This window comes from Ambystoma mexicanum, chromosome 7p, assembly GCF_040938575.1.
Source record: "Ambystoma mexicanum isolate Mex_15411 chromosome 7p, UKY_AmexF1_1, whole genome shotgun sequence".
In the NCBI taxonomy this organism is placed as follows: domain Eukaryota; kingdom Metazoa; phylum Chordata; class Amphibia; order Caudata; family Ambystomatidae; genus Ambystoma; species Ambystoma mexicanum.
Window position 1 is genome coordinate 92,557,562 of NC_090939.1, and position 20,893 is coordinate 92,578,454.

The 20,893-nt window shown below is 44.3% G+C and overlaps 1 protein-coding gene across 1 annotated transcript in view; it reads right to left on the minus strand.

The window, feature by feature from the left end:
* The window catches only part of CFAP91 (cilia and flagella associated protein 91), a 677,881-nt gene that overhangs the window by 35,853 nt on the left and 621,135 nt on the right, over positions 1-20,893 (minus strand). The window contains exon 17 of the mRNA XM_069635853.1: positions 12,570-12,748. Coding sequence (XP_069491954.1) covers positions 12,594-12,748 — 155 coding nt within the window. The 3' untranslated portion in view covers positions 12,570-12,593. The remainder of the gene's footprint in view (positions 1-12,569; positions 12,749-20,893) is intronic.

Here is a 20,893-nt window from a genome sequence, read left to right on the forward strand (position 1 = left end):
ACTTGTGACAGTAAGGCAGACAGAAGAGGCAACGAGGCTGCCCTTTTCTTGGAGTATAGGAAAGAAGAATGTCTTGCCTACCTGTAGAGGTTGAAGAGTCTTGTCTTTATATGCCTAATAATTCTGAAGTATAAAGTTGAAGCAGAAGTACCTGAATTGTGGTGGTGTATGAAACTGTCAGTAGATGTCACTTTGAAGTTGGTTGGAGTAGTGGCATACTGTGGATAAAAGGAGTCTGTTCTTACGGTAACAGTAGTAAGTGGGTGGTTGGCAAGGAGAAAGAAACAACCCAAAGAGAAGCATTCTGACAATTATACCAAATATACTGCAGAGGTCCTAACTAATTGTGAAGTTGGAGGAGAAGAAGTTGTTAACCTATTCTTTGAACTGTATCAAATAATCTTGGAAGAAGATATCCAGGGTTACCATTGGTGCTATTTTCCTGGCTGGAATTGGAGGGGGATCTTTTCAACAGAAAGCTGAAGAATTGTTACCAGCGGATTCTTGTTGATGAACTTTTGTTTTGATGTAGAACTGGTTTTAAGACTTTTCTTTCCTTTTGGAACATTTGGAAAGTTGACTTTGGGAAACCCTGGGGAACGGATTTACCAAGGACAGGTGAAGGTCATCCAAATACTGCTTAATTATTGTTTATTCTTTCTGTTGTTTATGATTATCTTTGAATGTGTTGTTGTTTAGTGTGAGAGCCAGTGTGTTTATGTTAGGAGTTATTCCCTTCCCCTTTAGGCCAGGTAGGGAATTCACTGATAGAGTAGGACAAGGGAAGATTTATTTGTCACTTTTCTATTTAATAAAATGTTTACTCTTGAGAAAACTACAAGTAGTTGCGCGCCTCGCATTAGTGACCCCTCACACTGGACCTATTGCTATTAACAGAAAATGACAAATAAATTCAGGTGGATGACTCCCTCCTCCTGATTAACAAAAGATTTTAACCTTCCAATACTAAACACTTAGAATTCAAATCGGGGTGCCAGGAGAATGACTCCTTTCTCCGGACTCAGTTCCAACAAAGATTTCCAACATTTTGGTTCGTCTGTTACTCTAGGTTCCAATTTGCCAACCAGGAGAATGCCTACCTTCTCCTGGTATAAATAGCTCCTTGGTATAATCAATAAAACACTCTTCATCAGGCATTGTAACTCCCGCCACAGTTCCCCCAATGAATTTTGCATGTTCCTCCTTTGTACCCTTGGTAATGGTCCAAAGATCTTCTCTTTGGTTCTCTGGTGATTTACCAATGATTCCCAACTTCGAACGGTATCTCTCTTGGTGAGATTAGTCTGAGGGAGTTTACTGTGATGGGGGAGACCACCCCCAGCGTCGAGATTATAGTTCTTTGCACCAGTGGCTTCATCTCCACCACTGGGCCAAAGGAGTCACAGTCTCTTTCACCAGTAGCCTTCTCTCTGCCACTGGGCTGAGGGAGATTACTCCTGATGCATAGATCACAGTTTTTTTCACTAGCAGTCTTTCACTCTGCCACCACCATATTCCCACCAGCTCTTCTGTGCTTCCCTTTACCTTCTTCTGGGCTGGGCAGATCACTGGTTCTTTCTGGGACTGGGTCCGTGTTGGCGGCTGCTCGGGCTCCTCTGTTCTGTATCTGCTGTTCCCTGATGGCTCTGCAGTCTTCGTCTTTGGACGGTGTCAGTGTAGTATTCGACCAAACGGTCCACCTCGTTGAGGTCATGCCACAGTTTCTCTTCTCTGGTCCTATAGTTGGGTCTGTTCCTGATAGACTCCCGCAGATCTCTCTCAGCTTGGTGCCAGCTTCCTCCGTTCTGAAGTCTGTCCTGAGAGTTTTTAACTCCCACCTCTGGTCTGCTCAACTCCTTCTGCTGTTCCCTGCTGGACTGGACACTTTGTTAAGTCCAGTGTCTCTTTTTATACAGTGTTACCAGTGCCTCACACATATTACCACCCTAAGGAGGGTTTTCTTATTGGTTAGATGCTGCACCACTCTAGCCTTACAGGGAAGGTCTCCCTCCTGGGGATAAGTGACATCATCCAATGATTCGTCACACAATGCTTGCCTACAATGAACAATCCTCGCCAAGCACTCTTCATTATAACACTGAAGAAACTTAGAAGTTGGCCAGTGTCTCAGATGGCCTAAAGAACACACCAACTCTCAGAGACAGTTCAAGGGTTTTTTATTTGGTTAAATGTCATGGGCTTTCTAAGGGTTGTCCGTCTCTATCTAATCTGGGATGGGCCTAACACCCTAACTCAGATCTCCCTCAACCTCAAGATGGTAATTAGAGATCGGTAACCCCTACTATTTAAAGCCACTCTGACTGGCAGTGATGGCCTAAAGGTAGGCTTTCTGGCTTTAGCTGAATCCGATAAGACCCTGAAAAACACCATTGGGGGGGGAAAAGCGCCTCCATGGGTTGAACTGAAAAACACTAACCCCCACCCATCCAATGGTACCATAGTGTGAGCAAGGATGGGAGGAGGCTTGGGGGTTGAAGGGGTGGCTGGAGAGCGGACTTGGCATACAAAAGGAGAAGGGCCCTACCTCCGCCCCCCAGTATGCCTGTATGCTTTCTCCCACGGCTTCCTGCTCTGTCCCCTGACCTTATTCAAAAACCCTGTGCGTTCTTTGTCATCATTGTTTTCTTTGTTACAAAATCTTTGGAAGCAGTCAGGGACTATTTGAGATATTGTAGACAAATTTATGTGGCCGATCCACGTCTCAAAATTGGCCAAAATACCTCAAAATAACCCTTGATCATTGACAAATATTTGTATTTACAAAAAATGGTTTAACATGTGGTTTGCAGTGTCTCTATTTGTTCCCCAGACCTCCTTTTCCACTCCCTTAAATGTAGGGTTTGAATAAGACATGCACACATACCAAAATATGTACTGTACATCATGTTATTGTAAAAGAAAGCATTTGTCAGTGCGCAGGTGCTTCTTTGTGCAATTGTAGCCTATTTTGAGCCTTTTCATGTACCCATGAATTCACGCACTTCTACAAATAAGCGTATTTGAAATGGTCACAATTCCTTAAAATAGCCCCCAACTAATGATGATGATAATGATGTGTTATTTATATAGCGCTTACGCCTAAGCGCTTTACATAGACCATATATACATACAATATAAATCAAAACAGAGCGGGGGGGGTGTCTGGGAAACTCTCTACCAGCACGAACAAAGCCCATTGACTTGTTCTTGGGTGGATGGACCCTGGGAGAGTCTCAACCAAGTCTTTAGCTCACTGTTCTTTTCACAGAGAAGACATATCCCCGCATATCAGTCTTTGTCCTGCCCAGCGGCAGTCCTGCACCGAAATGCTAGGCAATTCTCCTCTGAACAAGAGTACCACAGCAATGATGATGATGCCCAACTAGGCTGAAACACGAACGAGTATGGGGCTGCTGTGGTACTCTTGTTCAGAGGAGAATATGGTTACTGTCCTTAATAGCCGCTAGAGATCTATGTTAACGATCGACCTAGCAAGTAGCATCCAATCCATTTAGGGCAGAACCCAACCAGCTAAGTCTACCCCCCCCTTTCTTTCGGGAGACAGTTTGAATCATGCAGGGGCATTATCTATGCTCTGCTGAATTAATCAATCGCTAGGGTATGTAGACCCACTACCTATTTTGTGTTAAACACACCAATAAGTTGGCCAATTTACTCATATCTAAAGTCGCTAAAAACGCTGCCCGGTAGTTCCTGTCTAGTCTAAATTTCAATTCATCTGCCATCCACAATGTCCAACTCATTCCAATGTGAACATAGATGGATACCTTGAAAACTGTTGGCCGGATAAAATCTTCCGCTCCTCAGAGACCCTTGTGCCGTGCTGGCTTTATGAAGGATCACATTAAGTCCTTAGTCACCAGCCTGACTGCTCTGAAAGAAGCAGAGATAGTCTGCATCTTTAAAAAAGCCAGCATCGACCCCTCTCACCCCCATCAACTGTCACTGTATCACCGACCTATCCCTGAAAATACTAGAAAGCTGGCCTTGCTCCAAGTATAGTTTTTCAGAAAAGACAATACCATCTTAAATGAGTCAATCAGGGTTCCACCCCTCAAGAGACACTGAATTGAGGGTGGTGTATACAAGGGTAAATCTCCTGTGCTCTTTGGACAGTAACCACCTTTTAGACCTCTCTGCCCACTATAAGGCAGTGGAGCACCTGATCATCCACCACTGCCAAGATATGATTAGTATCAGCAGAGATGTCATCAAATGGTTTCAATTGTTCCTCAGCACCTGCCTGCTAAGTAAAACTGGGTAAAATTCTTTAAAACAAATGGATCTCTTCTTGCAGAGTTCCCCGAGGTTCACCTATCTCACGCTGGCTTTTCAACATGTTCATGAAAACCCTGGTACCCTCATTGATTCCTTTAAAATACCGTCCCAAATGTATGCACATAACATCCAGGTGATGATATGACTAGCATCTAGCAAACAACCCCAAGAAAACACTTCTCCTCTCTGGAGTATAGAGAAGTAAATATACGCCAGTTGCCTATCCCTAAATAGCAATAAAACAGAAATCATTCTCTTTGGTTCTTCAAAGCTCAACACACTGCCATTTTACTAGCCAAACTCGCCTCCTACCAAAAGCCCCCAAGACGGAAATCTCCGAGTCATCTTTTATGCATTCCTTTCCTTCATACTATAAGTGAACATGGCCAAGAACTATCCAGATACACATTGAAAACCTACCACACTTGTACTTTGCCTGGGCTCTTATCCTCCAACATGTGGAGTACTGCAACAACATCTTTGCTAAAACATCTAAGAAGCTTATTAGGCAATTGCATCTAATCCAGAACAGGGCAGCTTATATGAGAACAGGTAGCACGAGACAAGAGCACATTTGCCAAGTCTTTAAAACTCCTCAATGGCTCCTGGTGGAATACAAGACCAACTTCGAAGAAATCTGCATTATCCAAGGGGCCATCTGTAACTGTGGCCCCCAAATATCAGACTACCTTCACAGCTCTGTATGCCACTTCAAGGAACTTGTAGTCAGCCTCCAAGGACCTCACCTGGTTAGGCACTTTCACATAGATACAGACCAGCGCAGGCTGCTGTCATCAAAGACTCCCCAAAAAATGGAATGGCTTCACTGAGGCCTTGAGACTCCACATTCAAGAAGTCACTCAAGACACATCATTTCATCCAGGCTTGGTAGCATGTCTGCAATGACATCCCACCCACCCTGCCAACCTGCTGGCAGGCAGTATCACCCTTTGCCATGCCATCCCTCCTTCCGCATGCTGTTCTTTGTCCTTAGACTGAGGCAAGGCTTTCGTTCTCCAGGAAGTGGTCTTAACTACCCCTTCTATACCATATTTGATATGCCTTTAAATAATCCTATGAATCAGCTATGCATTATATCTATTGTAGGTTATCAAAAGTGTATTTTATTCTACAATATAATAAGCCCTTAAATTACCCGAAGTGAGACTATGGTTTAGCTATGACTCTATGACTGATTATTGCACCTCCTGTACATTACTATTCCCCTCGGCACTCTGAAATTCCCTCCACACATATAAAAAGAAAATAAATGTATGTGTTGTGGTGCCTTGTCTGGCACTAAGCACTACAAGGACGATGGCACAAGGGCATGTGGGTCTCCCTGAGCCAGTGGGTATGGGGACAGCTCCCAGGTCACCAATCCTTGGTTTCCAAAGCATGGCTAGGGACAGTCACAAAACCACCATGAGGGGCAATACAAATGCATTCTTTCCCCAGCTGAGCCTGAAGCTCTCTCTAAGCAGACCCAAAGCTCCAGCATAGGAAAATATACCTTTACCATTAAGAGCAATCATTTCCCTTCACTAGACGATGGTAGCGTGCATTTCAAAACAGTTTCAGCCTCACAAGCCACAACAAAAAGTGAATTCACTAGGCTTGCAGGATTTTCAATGAACTCGAAGCCTTCTGGATGCAATGTTCCTAATCTGCAGCTTATTGAGCTCTGAGAAGGCACTGCAGGAGGTAAAGCTACAGAAGTATTGTTCCATTGCAAGCGATTCTCATGTCAGGAATAAAATGCTTCAATGTCACGGCATGCACAATACGAAAACAAACATGGAGTGGTTACAGAGCTTATGCAGTGGGTTTCCAACATCTAATCCACACGCTGCAAACACAGGAGACCTCAAACCAGCACAGGCACGAGGAAGGGTCATAGGGAAAACAAACCTTGAAGTTGGTGGATAGACAGATTTGGTTCCGCCCCCTAATTCCAACGCAACCCCCCGGTGCAGTCAGGAACAACAACCAATCCCAGCCGTCACTCACTTACAAGACGCAGGGCCAGATCCTCTTTGAAGTTCCATCCCGGTGGAGGAGAACACAGTATATAAGCCACAGCCCCAGTTGGTCAGTGTGGGTTGTTGGAAACGTGGCCAGTGGTGAGAAAATGCTGGAGTCAGTATAGAGGAGTGATGAAGAGGTGCTGGAGATGAAAGGAGGAGAATACAGCAGCTGGAAGTCAGATTGTAAGAAGTGGTGGTAAAAAAGGAGGTGGGGTTTATCAAGAGAGAAGGAAGTAGTAGTAGCAGAGGAGGAGGAGGAGGACGTTTTTATAACCGTAAGGCAGGTGGCAACAAGAGAGGAGGAAGTAGGGCTAATGAAAGAACCAGCTTCTGGGAAGGAGGGAAAATTCTTAGCCAGAAAGAGTAAGAAGGTGTGAGTAAGGCAGGTTGAGGAGGCAGGCGTAGGAAGGAGATCTAGGCAAGGAGGACAGAAAAGAAGTAGTCAGGGTAATGATGAAGAGGCTCCAAGACTTCAGGGAGGAGAGAACGCAGAATTGAGGGTAGGCAGAGTGTTAACAGTCTGCAGCGGCAACCCTTTAACCCTCCGCACCCAGACAGAAATACTGGGGCTATATCAGCAATGGATCCAAGAGACAGACCAAATAAGTGAGAGACATTTTGCACCCAAGGAATGTGATCAGAAGAAAGGGTTTGAGAACCCCTGGGAATCCTGTAATGCCACAGGGAGGTGAGAGACTTGGCTTTTGTTTCATCATTCACCCAATTTTATAGTTGATTTGTGTATCAATAAAAGTCAACTACCCTTCCAGAAATAGTATTTTGAACATACTGCGTGGGACAAACATACAAATTACAAGTGCGGGAGATGAGATATGAGCAGGACAAGGAGCAGCACTAGAAAGTACGGTGAACGTTGGCGGATCGACACGACATATATCCGTCCCAAATCACACTGGTCTGTACTTGGCGGTGTTTTATCACCACCAGTACTGACCTAGCCAGGTATTGCCCGGACGATGGACAATATGTCCAAAAAGCATTAGCCTTTTAGCACATTGGCATGGGCCACTGTAAATTGGATTTCTTTTTGTTGTAAAGTACAGAGTGATTTTGCCTCAAATATTATTTGGAGTTGTCCTTACGCCATGAATGAATTTGATTGAAGTCACAGTTACGTTTTAAATGAATGTTACTCTAGCAATTACGCTAGACTCAGGGTGTGCACCCCTCACCGCTGGCTTTTCGAGCCAAGGTCCACAGTTCTGCCAATAAACAAATAACCCCATTCTTAATACTGTGACCACACTGGTCAGCAGTCTGTCAGGTGCAGGCCAGAGACCCAGCCAGCAGAAGAGCTAGCCAACTCGTTTGTATCAGTCTCAAAATGAGGTCTGCCTGGGCACTGTATTCTGCTGCTTACGGGCATGCCAACAAGGGCACATCATGCTGTTGAACCTCTTGCAACAAATCTTGGCGTCTTCTACATATGCTACACACATTTCCCTGTTGTCTCTTTATGCAGTTCCAAAATTGAATCAGCTTGCCTTTGATGTAAGAAGCAAGTAGTGACAGTCATTTTAACAGCGGACCACACAAGCTGGTTTATATGCCACTTTTTTCTGTTGAAATACAAGACCACCGATGAAAAGCACTTCCGAGGTTGCTCAATAGACATACCCAAAGGGTGTTTGGATTACTTATTGGGGATGAAATTTAAAAAGAATACTCCCTCTGGAAGAAAAAAAACAATTTGAATTGAAACCAGTTCGGTATTTATGAATAGGAAGTGCGTTTTTCTTAGACAATCTTCTTGTAATAACCCCTGGGCCTGGCACATGCCATGTCTTGTGAACGACACTAGACGAGAGCAGAATGCCATCATGCCCAGTAATTGTAGCATAGTCTTTTTTTTTTAACAGAATATCCTGATCTACATGGGGTTTTATGTCAGGACACCAGAGGGGAACCTTTCTTCGGACGCAAACCCTCCAGGGCTGCTCACTACAATGCAACTGACATCTTGTTAGGTATCAGGCTTGGCGTCGTGGGAGAAGGGGGCAAGAATAGAGGCAAAATGGGGAATGGAGACTGAAAAGTGCTCCAAGATGGGAGCTGGTGTTAGACAGACACAGGCGATAAAAATGCTTATGCGTTAAGGAACTAGAGTTAGATTCTAAAGGCTGACAAGATGGTGGTCCAGTGCTTGGTACCAAACAGCATTGTGTAGCTTAGATTACTTTTACCATTTTGGTCTGGTCGGGTTTTGGAGAGCTCTCTCTCTCCTAACCTTTGTCATTTGCTTTCTACATCTTTGTGCCCTCTTTGTCTCTGCTTTCTCTTGGTTTCTTCCTCTTTCTTACTTGTGTCTCATTGTATGTTACTTGTCAGCTCGGTATCCATTTTCCATCAAAGCGCTCCAGCTCCTGCACACGACATCTTTTATGGGTTCTCTTCTCTGAAACGTGTGGAGCGCATCCCACTCAGAAGCCTTCAGTGGCACGGTTCTCTCCTGTTCCACCCTGCCATGCTGGGGGTAGTGTCTAGTTCCAGGATTTATCGGGTCTTCATCTACCTTTGTTTACCTTTGCTTGCTTAACTTGCCAGAGGTGCAGGTTCTTATCCTGTTTGCCAAGCGTTTTCCCCTGCTGTACTCTGTTTCGTCCCTCCCTACTTACCCTATGATCTGAGTCCTGTAGGACCGGTGAGGCTGGGCCTCGGTTGTCTTATACTGGGCAAGTCCAGTAACCCCCTAGGGAATAAGCAAGAAGGGGGGAGTGATTGAACATATGGAAATCAGTTAGACCAGTATCTAATCTACGTAGTGTTCTATTTTAGGCAATCCTGCTAGCAACACTGACTTGGCTCTCCTGTGCAGTGTATTCCCCATTACCTCCACACCTGGAATATTAAACGAGGAATTAGTAGAGCCATCACCCCATCAAGACCTTGGTGGGGAAAAGGGGGATTGTCAATGAAGCTCCACAGAACACTACAGTCCTAACATCAGCTAAACTGCTCACAGCCCACGAGAAAAATCACACAACCCAGAGCCTCCAGATGGTTTCCAATGTTCTTCTCCATTGTTGCTTTTGTTAGTTAGCCACCCAAGAATGAGCTGTAACATCAGCCATGAACATTTTGAAAATGTAAGTAGAGCTGAGCCCAATGTGGCCCCACAAAAACATTTTGCTGGGTTCTAGAACGGATATCCTATCTGAGCCGACACGGTCAGGTCAGACAGGTCTTCAAGAGAACCAGACTTAGTTGAAAATTAAGTCAAACCAGGGGGTGTTTCAACTGTTGCAGCATGGTTTCCATATGAGGAGCGAAAAGTATTAGCCTCAGAGGGCCTACTCATCTTTTGGGATTATTCATTCATTCATAATGAACATACAACATTCTACTTCAATGTAAACTCAGCTTACTAAACATCTATGGGAACATGTGCCCACTCGTAGAATCATAAATCCATCAGTTGTCCATCAGATCATGTAACTCATAATAAGGCCATCTTCATGTAACATCATGTGCTACTCTACCAAATGAACTATCTACTGGATAAGGTAACCCAACAGAGATTTCAACCAGCCTCCTACCACATTACATGCACTTACATGGCAGTCCTTTGCTATCTCGGTTACCTATTCATCAAACGGTAACCTAATCAAAAAGGCTCCTGAAACCTGAATTGGCTAGATTGTCATCCATTAAATCAGTGGGTGGAATAGACCCTGAGTAGCGCACAGAAGGCAGGACTTTCCCCTGACCTCTGAATATTACAAAATTGGCCAGTCAATCAACCACAAGGAATCAAGGAAGTTCACTCGGCCAATCCAATAGCAGCCCATGTTGGTGGGACATACCCTCACAGGTCCCTATCAATGGCTCAAACAAACCAGAACAAGTGTGATAGTTACCAGGGGGAGAGGGCTAGACACCAGGAGGGGATAAGTACAAAAACGACAGAGCAGAAAAACTTTGCTGTTGCAGGATGACCTTTGTAGATTTCACTGGATGATACACCTGCAAACGCAGAGACCGAGGCAAACTGAAAAACCATAGGAGGATGCTGAAGACAAGCCCACTGAAATAAATCAAGACATCAGAGGACCTGAGAAGCTACAATCTGAGAGTAACCTGAGAGACTGGAGTCCCTGGAGTAAAATCTGCCCAGTATAGTCAACACATCCCGAGGTCAAGAATATCAGGGTTTGGCTGCAAGACTGAGCAGGATGACATATCCTCAACGGCATAGTGAGCTGGGCATATATCAGCCTATCATGAAGAGAGCTGGGAACTACACTCCTCGAAGTTGCAAATAGTGAGCTTGCTGCTAACACCCTGAGCCTATCTGAGAGTGGGCTGACCACGATATCCATGGGAGTTTACAAGAAACATGCTGGACGCTTTATCCCCAATACTGTTAAGGAGTTGAGAAATGTGCAGGGCTATAACCAGGCGACACAAATGACCTACAGAAGCAGATGGAGACCAGCATCCCTGCCAGACAGGATACCTCTGATGCACTATAGGTTATACTATCACTTTGCATTTTGTTCCACATGTTCAGAGAGAGTAACAGCTTTTTTAGTTCAAGATTTCAAGAAAAGCACTTTCAGTAAAGGGCATTTATCCAGTTACTCATCTTGACCAGAACAAAACCTTTTTGAAATATATCGCTTCATGTGCAGATGATAGACCACAGAGGTCCAAGAAGACCAGACATGTCCATGAAGGGAAAGGGAAAAGAAAACCAATATGGATTTTTCAGGCTCCAAATCCGCTAGCAGTTCAAGCTACCATTACGTCCCCACCAAGACTCTTGAGAAGACCTATTGCCAACTGTGAGTCGCACAGCGGAAAATCTGCAAGAGAGCCAGGAAGGAGGAGTTGGGTTATGGGAGAGGCAACCCCACAAAAATACTACAGCGTGTGGCAGGCACAGTCACATGCAGCAGTCACAGGAAACTGAAATCCCTAATCAGATTTCTCTGGAGCCCCAGGAATCACTCCCCGAGGGTTTAGCACATAGGTAGATAGAACAATGCAGATCGAATGAGCTGAATGCTGTTACTAGACAAGCATGTGTAGTACAGCGTCAGCAGCACAGTAGCAGTGCCAGCTCAACAGAGTATCCTCTTCACATTGTTGAAATAATAACAGTATTTTATTTCTGAAAGGCCCTGGCAGAGCAAACCCACAGTCATGTTTGGGAGGATAAGATGACCGTGCCATGTGTAGGGAGGTGGCGCAGTGAGGCCTCTGATTGATTGACATGCAAGTGGAAGCCAATATGTGTGTGCGAGCATCACGTTAGCCTCTGCCTGGGCGCAGTTACTCTCAGTGACGTTCTTGACATCAGAATTGCACAGGTCGTACACTGTGCTGCAAAGCAATGGCCGCTAAAAATTGGAGGATGTTCTGTTAAAACATTAATTGTTAATGTAGCTCAATATATCTTACACATTTTTCTGTATGAGGGCTTTGAGTAAGGCCCTATAACAGGGCTGCAAACTGAGGCTCTGTAGATGTTTTGGACTAAAACTTCCATAATCCCGCCTGTTGACTATGCTGGCTAGGGTTCATGGGAGCTGTAGTCCAAAATACCTGAAGAGCCAAAGGTTGCACGGCTGTCCTTTAAATACCCCATGGATTCTGTGGTTGAGGGTCACATATTTGGGAAAGGAGTTCTCTGCTAGTTTCCCAGTCCATGCCTGCATAGAAATACATTTTGTCGCTACTTTTGCTGCATGGGGTTGATTATTTATAGACAGATTTCCAAGATTCTACAGTATATACTGGTCCATGCTGATGTACTGCACTCTCAACGCATCCAACCTGCCCATGGAGTCCCAACAGCGTCCTGCATGCCGCTTTAGTTCTGCTACTGAAGCCTCCTCTCCCTGCTTGGATTTAGCTTCAGTGGTAGAAGTATCCTTTTTGTAAAACCAGAGCAGATGGTGCGGTGGTATGTATAATATGTATATTCATCCAGCAGTCAGGAACTTACTTTTACACCCCCTACCCCGCACTCCTCTTTCTCTAGGCTATTGCTTGAAGGGCATCCAAGACCAGCAGTTGCATCACGTATCAAATCACCACACTTAATATTCTACTGAATCATTGTGCTCTCCAAAAACCCATCTACCTAATCGAGAGTATGTACTTATTTGATATGAACCTGAATAACTCTTCAGGCTATGGGTTTACAGATAAAAATCAACCTGCAATGGATAATTCTAAACAGAGCAGGCTTGTGGGCTAATTGCAGGGAATGCTTACCCCCTCTGCTCCACAGAATGTACTTTATTTCGGACACTCCGGTTCGATGTCTTTCTCCATGGCGACTTCTTCAACGGGCTCTTCTTTGCGGAGCCTTGCTGCCTCACACATCACCTGCTCAGCCCCCTCTAGAATGACGCGATGAGCTGCTACAGTGTGCTTCCTTTGGGCATGTCTTACTGTTGTGGACAAAAAGAAGAGTTCTAAATTCCTGCTGTGTAAAACGATTGCATTACAGACGATAACAGTATACATTCAAAGAGATGTTCCTAGATATCTGAAAGGGGAAAGTGCCTAAATGGGAAAGGGTAACCGTTGAAGCTAAACTAAGAAATCCTACTAGACTTGTCAGTTTCCTTAAGAATATATCCATCTTTTACCTGTTAAACCCATGAATCCCGGAAATATAGACCATCACCATTCGGATAAAATATATTCCCAACAAGAAATAGGAAGGAAAATCATTACTTTATAGCAATAAAACAAAATGACAATTAAAAGGTTACAAAAAAAATACAACGTTCTAAGAGCTGTTAAATGCCAGCAAACCAATACTGTTGCCAAACAATGATTGAGGACGAAAAATACATTTTCAAGAAAAGACAAACAAATCCGCCCAGTGTATACAATATCTTTTTTAGAGAATGAGCAGCAGTAAACTCAAAGTGCGTTCAGTTAATCCAGGCCCTAGTATGCACTGGTTTTTAACAGACGATCCATTATTTCATGAGAACTTCGCCTTCCAGACGTAAAGTGACAAGGTGGCTCTATTCTTCAGATCAAAAAGGGGGTCCACAGGAAAAGACCCTGCTTAGGAAATGCATGGCACGTCTTTAGCACTACCTTCTCCGTGCAAAGGACATGATATGGACATATTCAATGATAAATGTGTTAGGGGTGCAGCAGAATTCCTGCTGCAGCTAAAGGTTTAACGCATACTCGCTGTACCCTTTGTCGATCCTTGGAATCAGGGCAAATGTATGCAATGCAGGTGCTGCATTCAAATCTCTTTGGAGCTCTTTGAAGTGCAAGGTCCTCTGTGGGTAGAATTCAAACCAGAGGAACACTGGTGGAAAATATCAAACCATGAACACTTGCTGGTCACTGTTTATTTATTTATTTTGCAATTTATATAGCGCACCCAACCCGGATGCATCTAGGCACTGTTCTTACAAGAAAATGGGCATTCAGAAGTACAAAGGTTACATAGTTACACAAGTACCAGACACACAAGGAGAAGATACACAATCCAAAAGTGCTGAGGTTACAAAGTAGCACATGTGCAAGTCAAGTAAAGAGCTAATACTACACGCTATTCTATAGGTTCTCTTAGCGTGGGGTGATACATATATAGCTAGCTTACAGGCTTAGTTACATGGTTCATGTGTAAAGAAACAGGTTTTCAGCTGTCTTAGGAAGGTCCCAAATGCATCTTCTGATCTAAGTTGGTCTGGTAAGGTATTCCAGTGTCTAGCAGCAATGGATGGGGAAACTGCTACCTCCAGCTTTCTGTAGTTTGTATCTCGGTGTGGCAAGCAGGTGTGCAGAGTGTGTGGGTTTGTTGGATTGGGATCTAGAGAATTTGTCGGCCAGGCAGGTGGGGGCTGAGTTATGTAAGCATTTGTGTGTCAGAGTAAGAGTTTTGAAGAGGATACGCTCTTGAACAGGAAGCCAGTCGGCGTTCATGCTTGTGGTGGAGATTTGAGCGTTTTGGGGAATATTTAGAGCTGCTCTGAAGGCATTGTTTTTTTATCACCTGTAGCTTTTTGATGTTTTGGATCTTAGTGCCAGCATAGAGGGCATTGCAGTAGTCAAGTCTTGACAGGATGAGAGCTCTGGCTAGAGTGACACAGCTGTCAGGTGAAAGAAAAGGTCTACAAGCAGTGATAAGCTTCGATGTGTAAGCTACTGCTGACACTGTAGAATTGACTTGATTAGTTAATGTCAGGGCTGAATCCAGGTAAAAACCTAGCATTTCTATTGCCTTAGCCACCTCAATGGTGTTGCTGTCTATATTGAAGGCTTTAAAGGAGTCATTGAGTTTGTTCAGGCGGAATTGCGAACCTAAGAGGAGAAGTTGCGTCTTTTCATCATTCAGACATAGGCCATTGTGGGCCATCCAGGTTTGGATCGTATGGTAGATGGCGTTGAGAGTGGCCGAGTTGGTGTCATGGAAGCCCGTAATGGGGATGAGGATTTGGGTGTCATCTGCCTAGTTGGTGTAGGTGACACCCAAATTATCCAGGCGGTTGAATAGTGGTTTCGTAAAGATGTTGTATAGAGTCGGTGAGATGCAGGAGCCTTGAGGAACACCTCAGGTACTTGGGCTTGGCTGTGCTGCTGCACTCAGCGAGAAAACTCTCATTGATCTGTCCGTGAGGAAGGATTGTATCCATTGGATAGCTTTTGGTGAGAAGTAGGCTGCTGAGCAGAGAGGTTTACAGAGTATATCATGATTGACCAAATCAAATGCTGCAGAGAGGTCGTGTAAGAGGAGCAGGGCTAATTTGCCTTTGTCTTTGAGCTCGTTCATTTGAATTTTTAAATCCAGAAATGCTGTTTCCGTGCCATGTCTAGGACGGAAGCCTGATTGACATAGGCCAAGGAGGTTGTTGATTTCCAAGTAGCTCGGTCTAGGATTTTCAGTAAGAAAGGCACTGTAGTAATGGGTCTATAGTTGGTCGGTATGTTGGGGTCGAGCCAAGGTGTTTTAGTAGAGGGAGCACCCACGCATTTGTAAGATTGGAGGGGACAATACTGCTTTCAAAGGAAGCGTTGATTAGTCTTTTGATGAAAGGGGTCAGGTCAGACGCACAGTCCTTGATGACCACTGCACGGCACCTTGATGGTTTGAGACTGGAGATAATTTTTAAGACTTCTAAATTGGATACAGGGCTAAATTTGAATTGTGGAAGCAAAATATTGCCTGTGCGGGTAGTAGTCAGCAGAGGTAGTTGGGCCGGTTACAGGCTTTTTTCAATTTAATTTTGGATTGTACAAGGGCAATTTTGTCAAAGAGGGCACCAGCTTGCATCTTTGTTGCAGACTTCTTGTGTTGGTACTGGGGACTCAAGTTCTCTCAGGATGGCGAAGAGTTCCTTAATCCCTGATTTGGCATTGTTTTAGGTCTTCAGGTGATTTTTCCCAGTTGGCCTCGGCTGTTCTCTTAGCGCTTCTCAGGGTTTTTAAAGTTGGTGTGTACCATGAGTTAAGATGAGCTGATGGCTTAGCTTTGCGCATGGATAGAAGAGCTACTTTGTCAATGGCTGCAAGTACCGTTTGGTTGACAAGGACAGGAGGGGTCATTGATGCCCAAGTCTTGGTATGCCATGATTGGGTGTAGTTGGTGGTAGTATATTGCTCGCTGTAATGTTGCGTTTATTTCTGGACAGGGCTGCTAGGGCCAGCAAAGGGGAATTGCTCAGCCCCGAGTTCCTGGTGATATTGAAGGTAATGATGTGGTGGTCTGACAAAGGGCAATGGGCAATGGGCATTACACGTAATGACAGTATTGCAGTTGAGGTTGGCAAGCCAGTCGAAGGTTCGACCTTTGATGTTTGTAGAATTATTGATACGGTGCATGAAGCCTAGTGCCGAAATGGTGTTAGCAAGTGCCAGAGCATTGTTATGCTTGGGGTCGTTGAAGCCTAAGTTAAAGTCACCTAGGAAAGATTGGGACCTAAGTTTGGTGTTGATAGAGAGGAGCTGGGCTATGTCGTCCTCGAATGACAGTATCGGGCCAGGGGGTCTGTAGATCTAGTGAACGTTAAGTGTAGTAGTGTGTGAAAGGGCCATTTTGACTGAGTATTTCACCAGAGTGGAACGCAGTGGGTGCTATTTCTCTGATGAGGGAGTTTTTGGCAATGATGACTACCCCTGCCCCCCTCCTTTGGCTGTTGGTCTGTCAGTTCTGTGGATTGTGTAGTTTTCCGGGACAGCTAATGCGAGGGCAGTTCCAGCCGTGACATGGAGCCACGTTTCAGCGATTGCCATAAAGTCAAGATTCTTAGAAGTAATGAGGTCTGCAATGACTAGGGCATGTGCGAGGAGTGACCTGGCGTTGATGAGGGCTCCCTGTATGACTTGGTTTTCTATGCTCATACTATTGTATGCTAGGCTTGCTGTTGGACTAGAAGGTAAGTCTACAAAAAAGTATTATCCAAAGAAATGTGTAGTAGCCACCTGGAAAAGATTCATGATATTCAGTAGCTGGCTTGCTTTTTACCAACCTTAACGACCTGGAAAGTAAATGTGTCTAGATTCAAGTCCAGTTTACGGTCTATTAAAGGGTGTGCAAACTGTGGCTCTCCAGAAGTTTTGAACTACCACTACCATGATCCCTCTTTATTGACTATTCCGACAAGGGCTGATGGGAGTTGTAGTCCAAATATCTGGACAGCCAAAGGTTGCAGACATCTGGTCTATTTGTTACTGGGCAAGCTTCAGTCAACGTGTGATCACACTTGTAAGAACAAAAATGCATTCGCTGATAGCAAAAAGATGTTGTTGCAACAGGTCGATTTCATTAGCAGAATTCAGTTTGTGAACACAAAGACATCAGGGCATGTTAAAGGACATGGGAGTAGCAGTGGTCCTGCTGATAGCCCTACTGCATGGAAAGCTCTGCCATGCCCACCAAAAGTATAAGAACACTCATTCTACAACCTGCACGCTTTGATTACACTCAGTTCACTCTAAGACCACTTGAAGGCAGATTCTGACCAGCCTTTGACTCATTCCTTATTTTTATACAGTATTTAATTGTGTGTACTTTATTAGATGGTTCTATTATACACTTGTGCTACAATTAGGCCTCTTTGGAACACTATCATTGAATGCAATCTAACCTCACACAAATATGCAAACATAACTCCAAATTCTGCTGCAAGGGTGGTATATTTTAGGACTATACAGCTATGTCAAATATAGATACTTCAGTGTACTCTGATGTCCACATACTGCATAAAGTATATACTGCTAATCCCTTTGCACCTGGAAGACAAATCAATTCAGCCATTTTAACAGAATCAACCTTTCCATACTCCAGATCAGTTAGTTATTATAAAAAGTGTTACATTTTGGACACAGTCAAGTTAACCTTCAAAAATAATATTTTCATATATGAAGATGAGTATACACGAAGAGACCAGGACCAGCCATGTGTACTAGTTTTGCTCCTTCGTGAGCCAAACATTTCTTGAGCAGGGAAGAAGACTGAGTGCTAAGGGATGACGCACTATACACACACTCCTTGCCGGCACGCACACTAGGCAGCCCTCTGTGCCAGGACTTGTTTACTGGACTTGATGTAGATGCTACATGGAAATTTGGGCTACATCTCGTGAGCCCAAATCTTATTCTTTCAGATTGTGAGATTAGGAACTCTACTGTTCCTGCAAACAGATTGCTTACTTGACCCCCTCACAGAAACTTAACCAAAATGGAGACATATTCTGTCCTTACTTCTATTTTCTCACATGTAGGATTTAGTAATCTCAGTTATTTTTCTCATACATGTCTACAGTTTGTGGTCCGAGTACTAAACTGTACAGTGGCTGTCTTGGAAAAGGGCAGAGGGCATGTCCTTCCTACCCCTTATTGGTGTCTGCCTATGACCCATTTTGATTATGTTCTCTTATCTTACAAGGCACTTTGGGGTTGGTGGGAAACAGCCCCATACCAGTGACATCAAGGAGGAGAATCGGATAGAAGGGAACATTGGAGGGGAGAAGGAGTGGATTAAAAAGGTGGTCAGAAGAGAAGTGTAGTCTGTGGACCCTCGGGGCCCTGTTAGGGTGGCTACATGCTTGTCCCCTGAGGGAACACCTACAAATAAAGATGCAGACCCCAGCGTAATAAAGGTTTTTTTTATTAAAAGTGTAGTGTATGTTTTATTTATTTATGTGTCCTATGCGTGTGTGTTTTGGACTAAACAAACCAGCCACCATAAAGCTGGATGGAATGTTTAGAAAGAAAAGAAGAAAGGAATTGCCCTGCCCAGGAATGGGCTGGGCATGGGAGAGAAAATAATCCAATGAGGATTTTTTTAAAAAGACAGTTGAAAAAGGACAGTTTGAGAAGAGAGAAAGAGAGGCAAACCAGAGACTTACCCGGGGCGTCGCTGCCTCGCTCAAGCAGCCCTCCCAGAGCTTAAATGCCTGAATATGGACCCAAGCGGCACGTGGGGAGTTGCCCTCAGAGAGGAATACAAGGGGGCCAAGCTAATAATGTCAGGAGTAGCTCTGCTGCCCCAGGGCTGTGGCAGATGTCTGCCCTTCTGGGTGCCAGACCAGATGGGCCAGCAGTATACCAGGCCCAGGCAGCATGCAAGGCGAGGCGAGCCCTTCGTTGAAGTCCTTCCGAGTTGAATATGCTAGGTGTAGCCTTTGGGGTGGTGCGGTGAGAACATCAAGTCCTAGGTTGGCCTTAGCAGCCAACTGTCAGGCCCAGGGGCAGAAGGTTATAAGTCTTACCTGTGTGTGTGCTGGGTCTTTTATTATAATTTCTCAGTATTTATGCTGGCCTTGGTTTAGGCCTTCACTCTTGTGCTCAGAGTAGGGAAGCATCCCCAAGCCAAGGAGGAAGATAACCAACATGCTGATTGGCTACAGTGATACCAAAGACCCTTTGACTAACATTCCAAACTACCTTACATTAGTTTTACCCAAGTGGCAGGTCATGCTTTCTGAGCTCACTTTAATTTAGGCCCTAGAAACCCCAGCAGCAAGTTTTGGCTGTTTGTACTTCCTGGAAGAATGATGGGAGTGAATCAGGAGTCAGGTGAGCAGTGAAGCAATGAAGAAGAAAGCAGCTTCAGCTAGAGAAGGCAGCAGCTAAGTTCGTATTTGCTCTTGCTCTCTTATTTGAAACATTTACGGGATTGAAATCAACAGGAATTCAATTTTACCAAGGCCTGTACTCATATGTGCCTGAGAGAAGTCGAGTGAGAGAAAATGTTGTGTCATTGACTAGTGTGGTGACAGTGCCATGTAGAGGGCGTCCTCTGTTACTGTAAAATAGCAGTAAAAGATTTTCACTTTCTGTTTTTTAACTTTTGACATTTTTCTGGATGCGAGGTTGGCGCGGTATTAAGGAATGCAACCAGAAAATAATATTTGTAAATAGTTACTCTTATTAATGCTTGAAAACAAAAGCAGATATTCAGGAATTGAAGAAGCAGAGTTATGCAGAAGCATATGTGAGCAACAAAGACAAACTACTCTCTTGAAGGCTGATGGAAGCAAAGAAACCAACTTTTGGAAACCTTAACTTTTAGGAGTGATCTAGCCAACTGTTGAGAAACCTTTTTAACAAGATGTTATAACTGCAAAATTCCTCTGGGTATAGAAGAGGGAAATTTAGGTAAAGTTAGTGAGTCACCAGGGAATAAAGTAAGGGGGCGGGAGGAGGTAATTAAGTTGTATATCCTAACTCGTTATTCTCTCTCGTCCCATGGCGATATCCTCCTGGGTCAAGGCCTGGAATCTGAACTGTTGGTTGTTTTATCCACTTTCCCTTGGGTGTGTTCCAGGCTCAGCCGTTTATAACTTGGTTGAGAGCGTAACATCTTGGAGAGACTGTGGAGTTCAGCAGCTCCTGAGGACATCTCGTAAAAACAGACATGACAGAATGAAAAGCCACACTTCAGATCCTCCTGAGCTGACTTGAACCCTACTGAGTTCAATATGGAAGACCTATGGGAATTAATTAAGGAGCTGAGAGAGGAGATGCAGGAAGCTCAAAGAGAGAATGTAGTTTTAGGGAAGAAAGTTGAGGAGTTGAGTGAAAAGGTGGATCAAATTCAGGTGGTCTCTAGTTCCAGGGGTGTCGATGCATGGCTTAGGGAAATGCAGGAACCCCCAGTCTTGGAGGGGGAAAGTCAAGGAAGAAATACGGTAGAAGATAAGAGGGCGGAATGGGGTTTAGGAGCGCTCCTTTTGCCAGAAGCAGAACAGTTTAGAGGGGATTCAAAGAAGTTCAGAACCTTTTTAACTCAATGTGAGTTACATTTTCTGAGTAGGCCAAAGGCTTTTTCCTCTGAAACAGCAAAGGTAACTTTAACCCTGTCGTATTTGTCCAGTGAGGCAGCCACATTGGTGGGGGTATTAGTCAGTAAAAGGCATGCAGCTTTATGGGATTATCAGCTCTTTCTATTGGAATTTAGTAACATGTCTGATAGAAGACCGGTTACGCAGAAGGTGGATGGGGAGCTCTTGGAGTTGAGGCAAGGGGGTATAGATTTAGTCAGTTATATCACTCACTTTAAATCTCTAGTTCTTGAGAGTGAGTGGCCGAAGGAGAAAAGGGCATCCCTGTTCTACCGT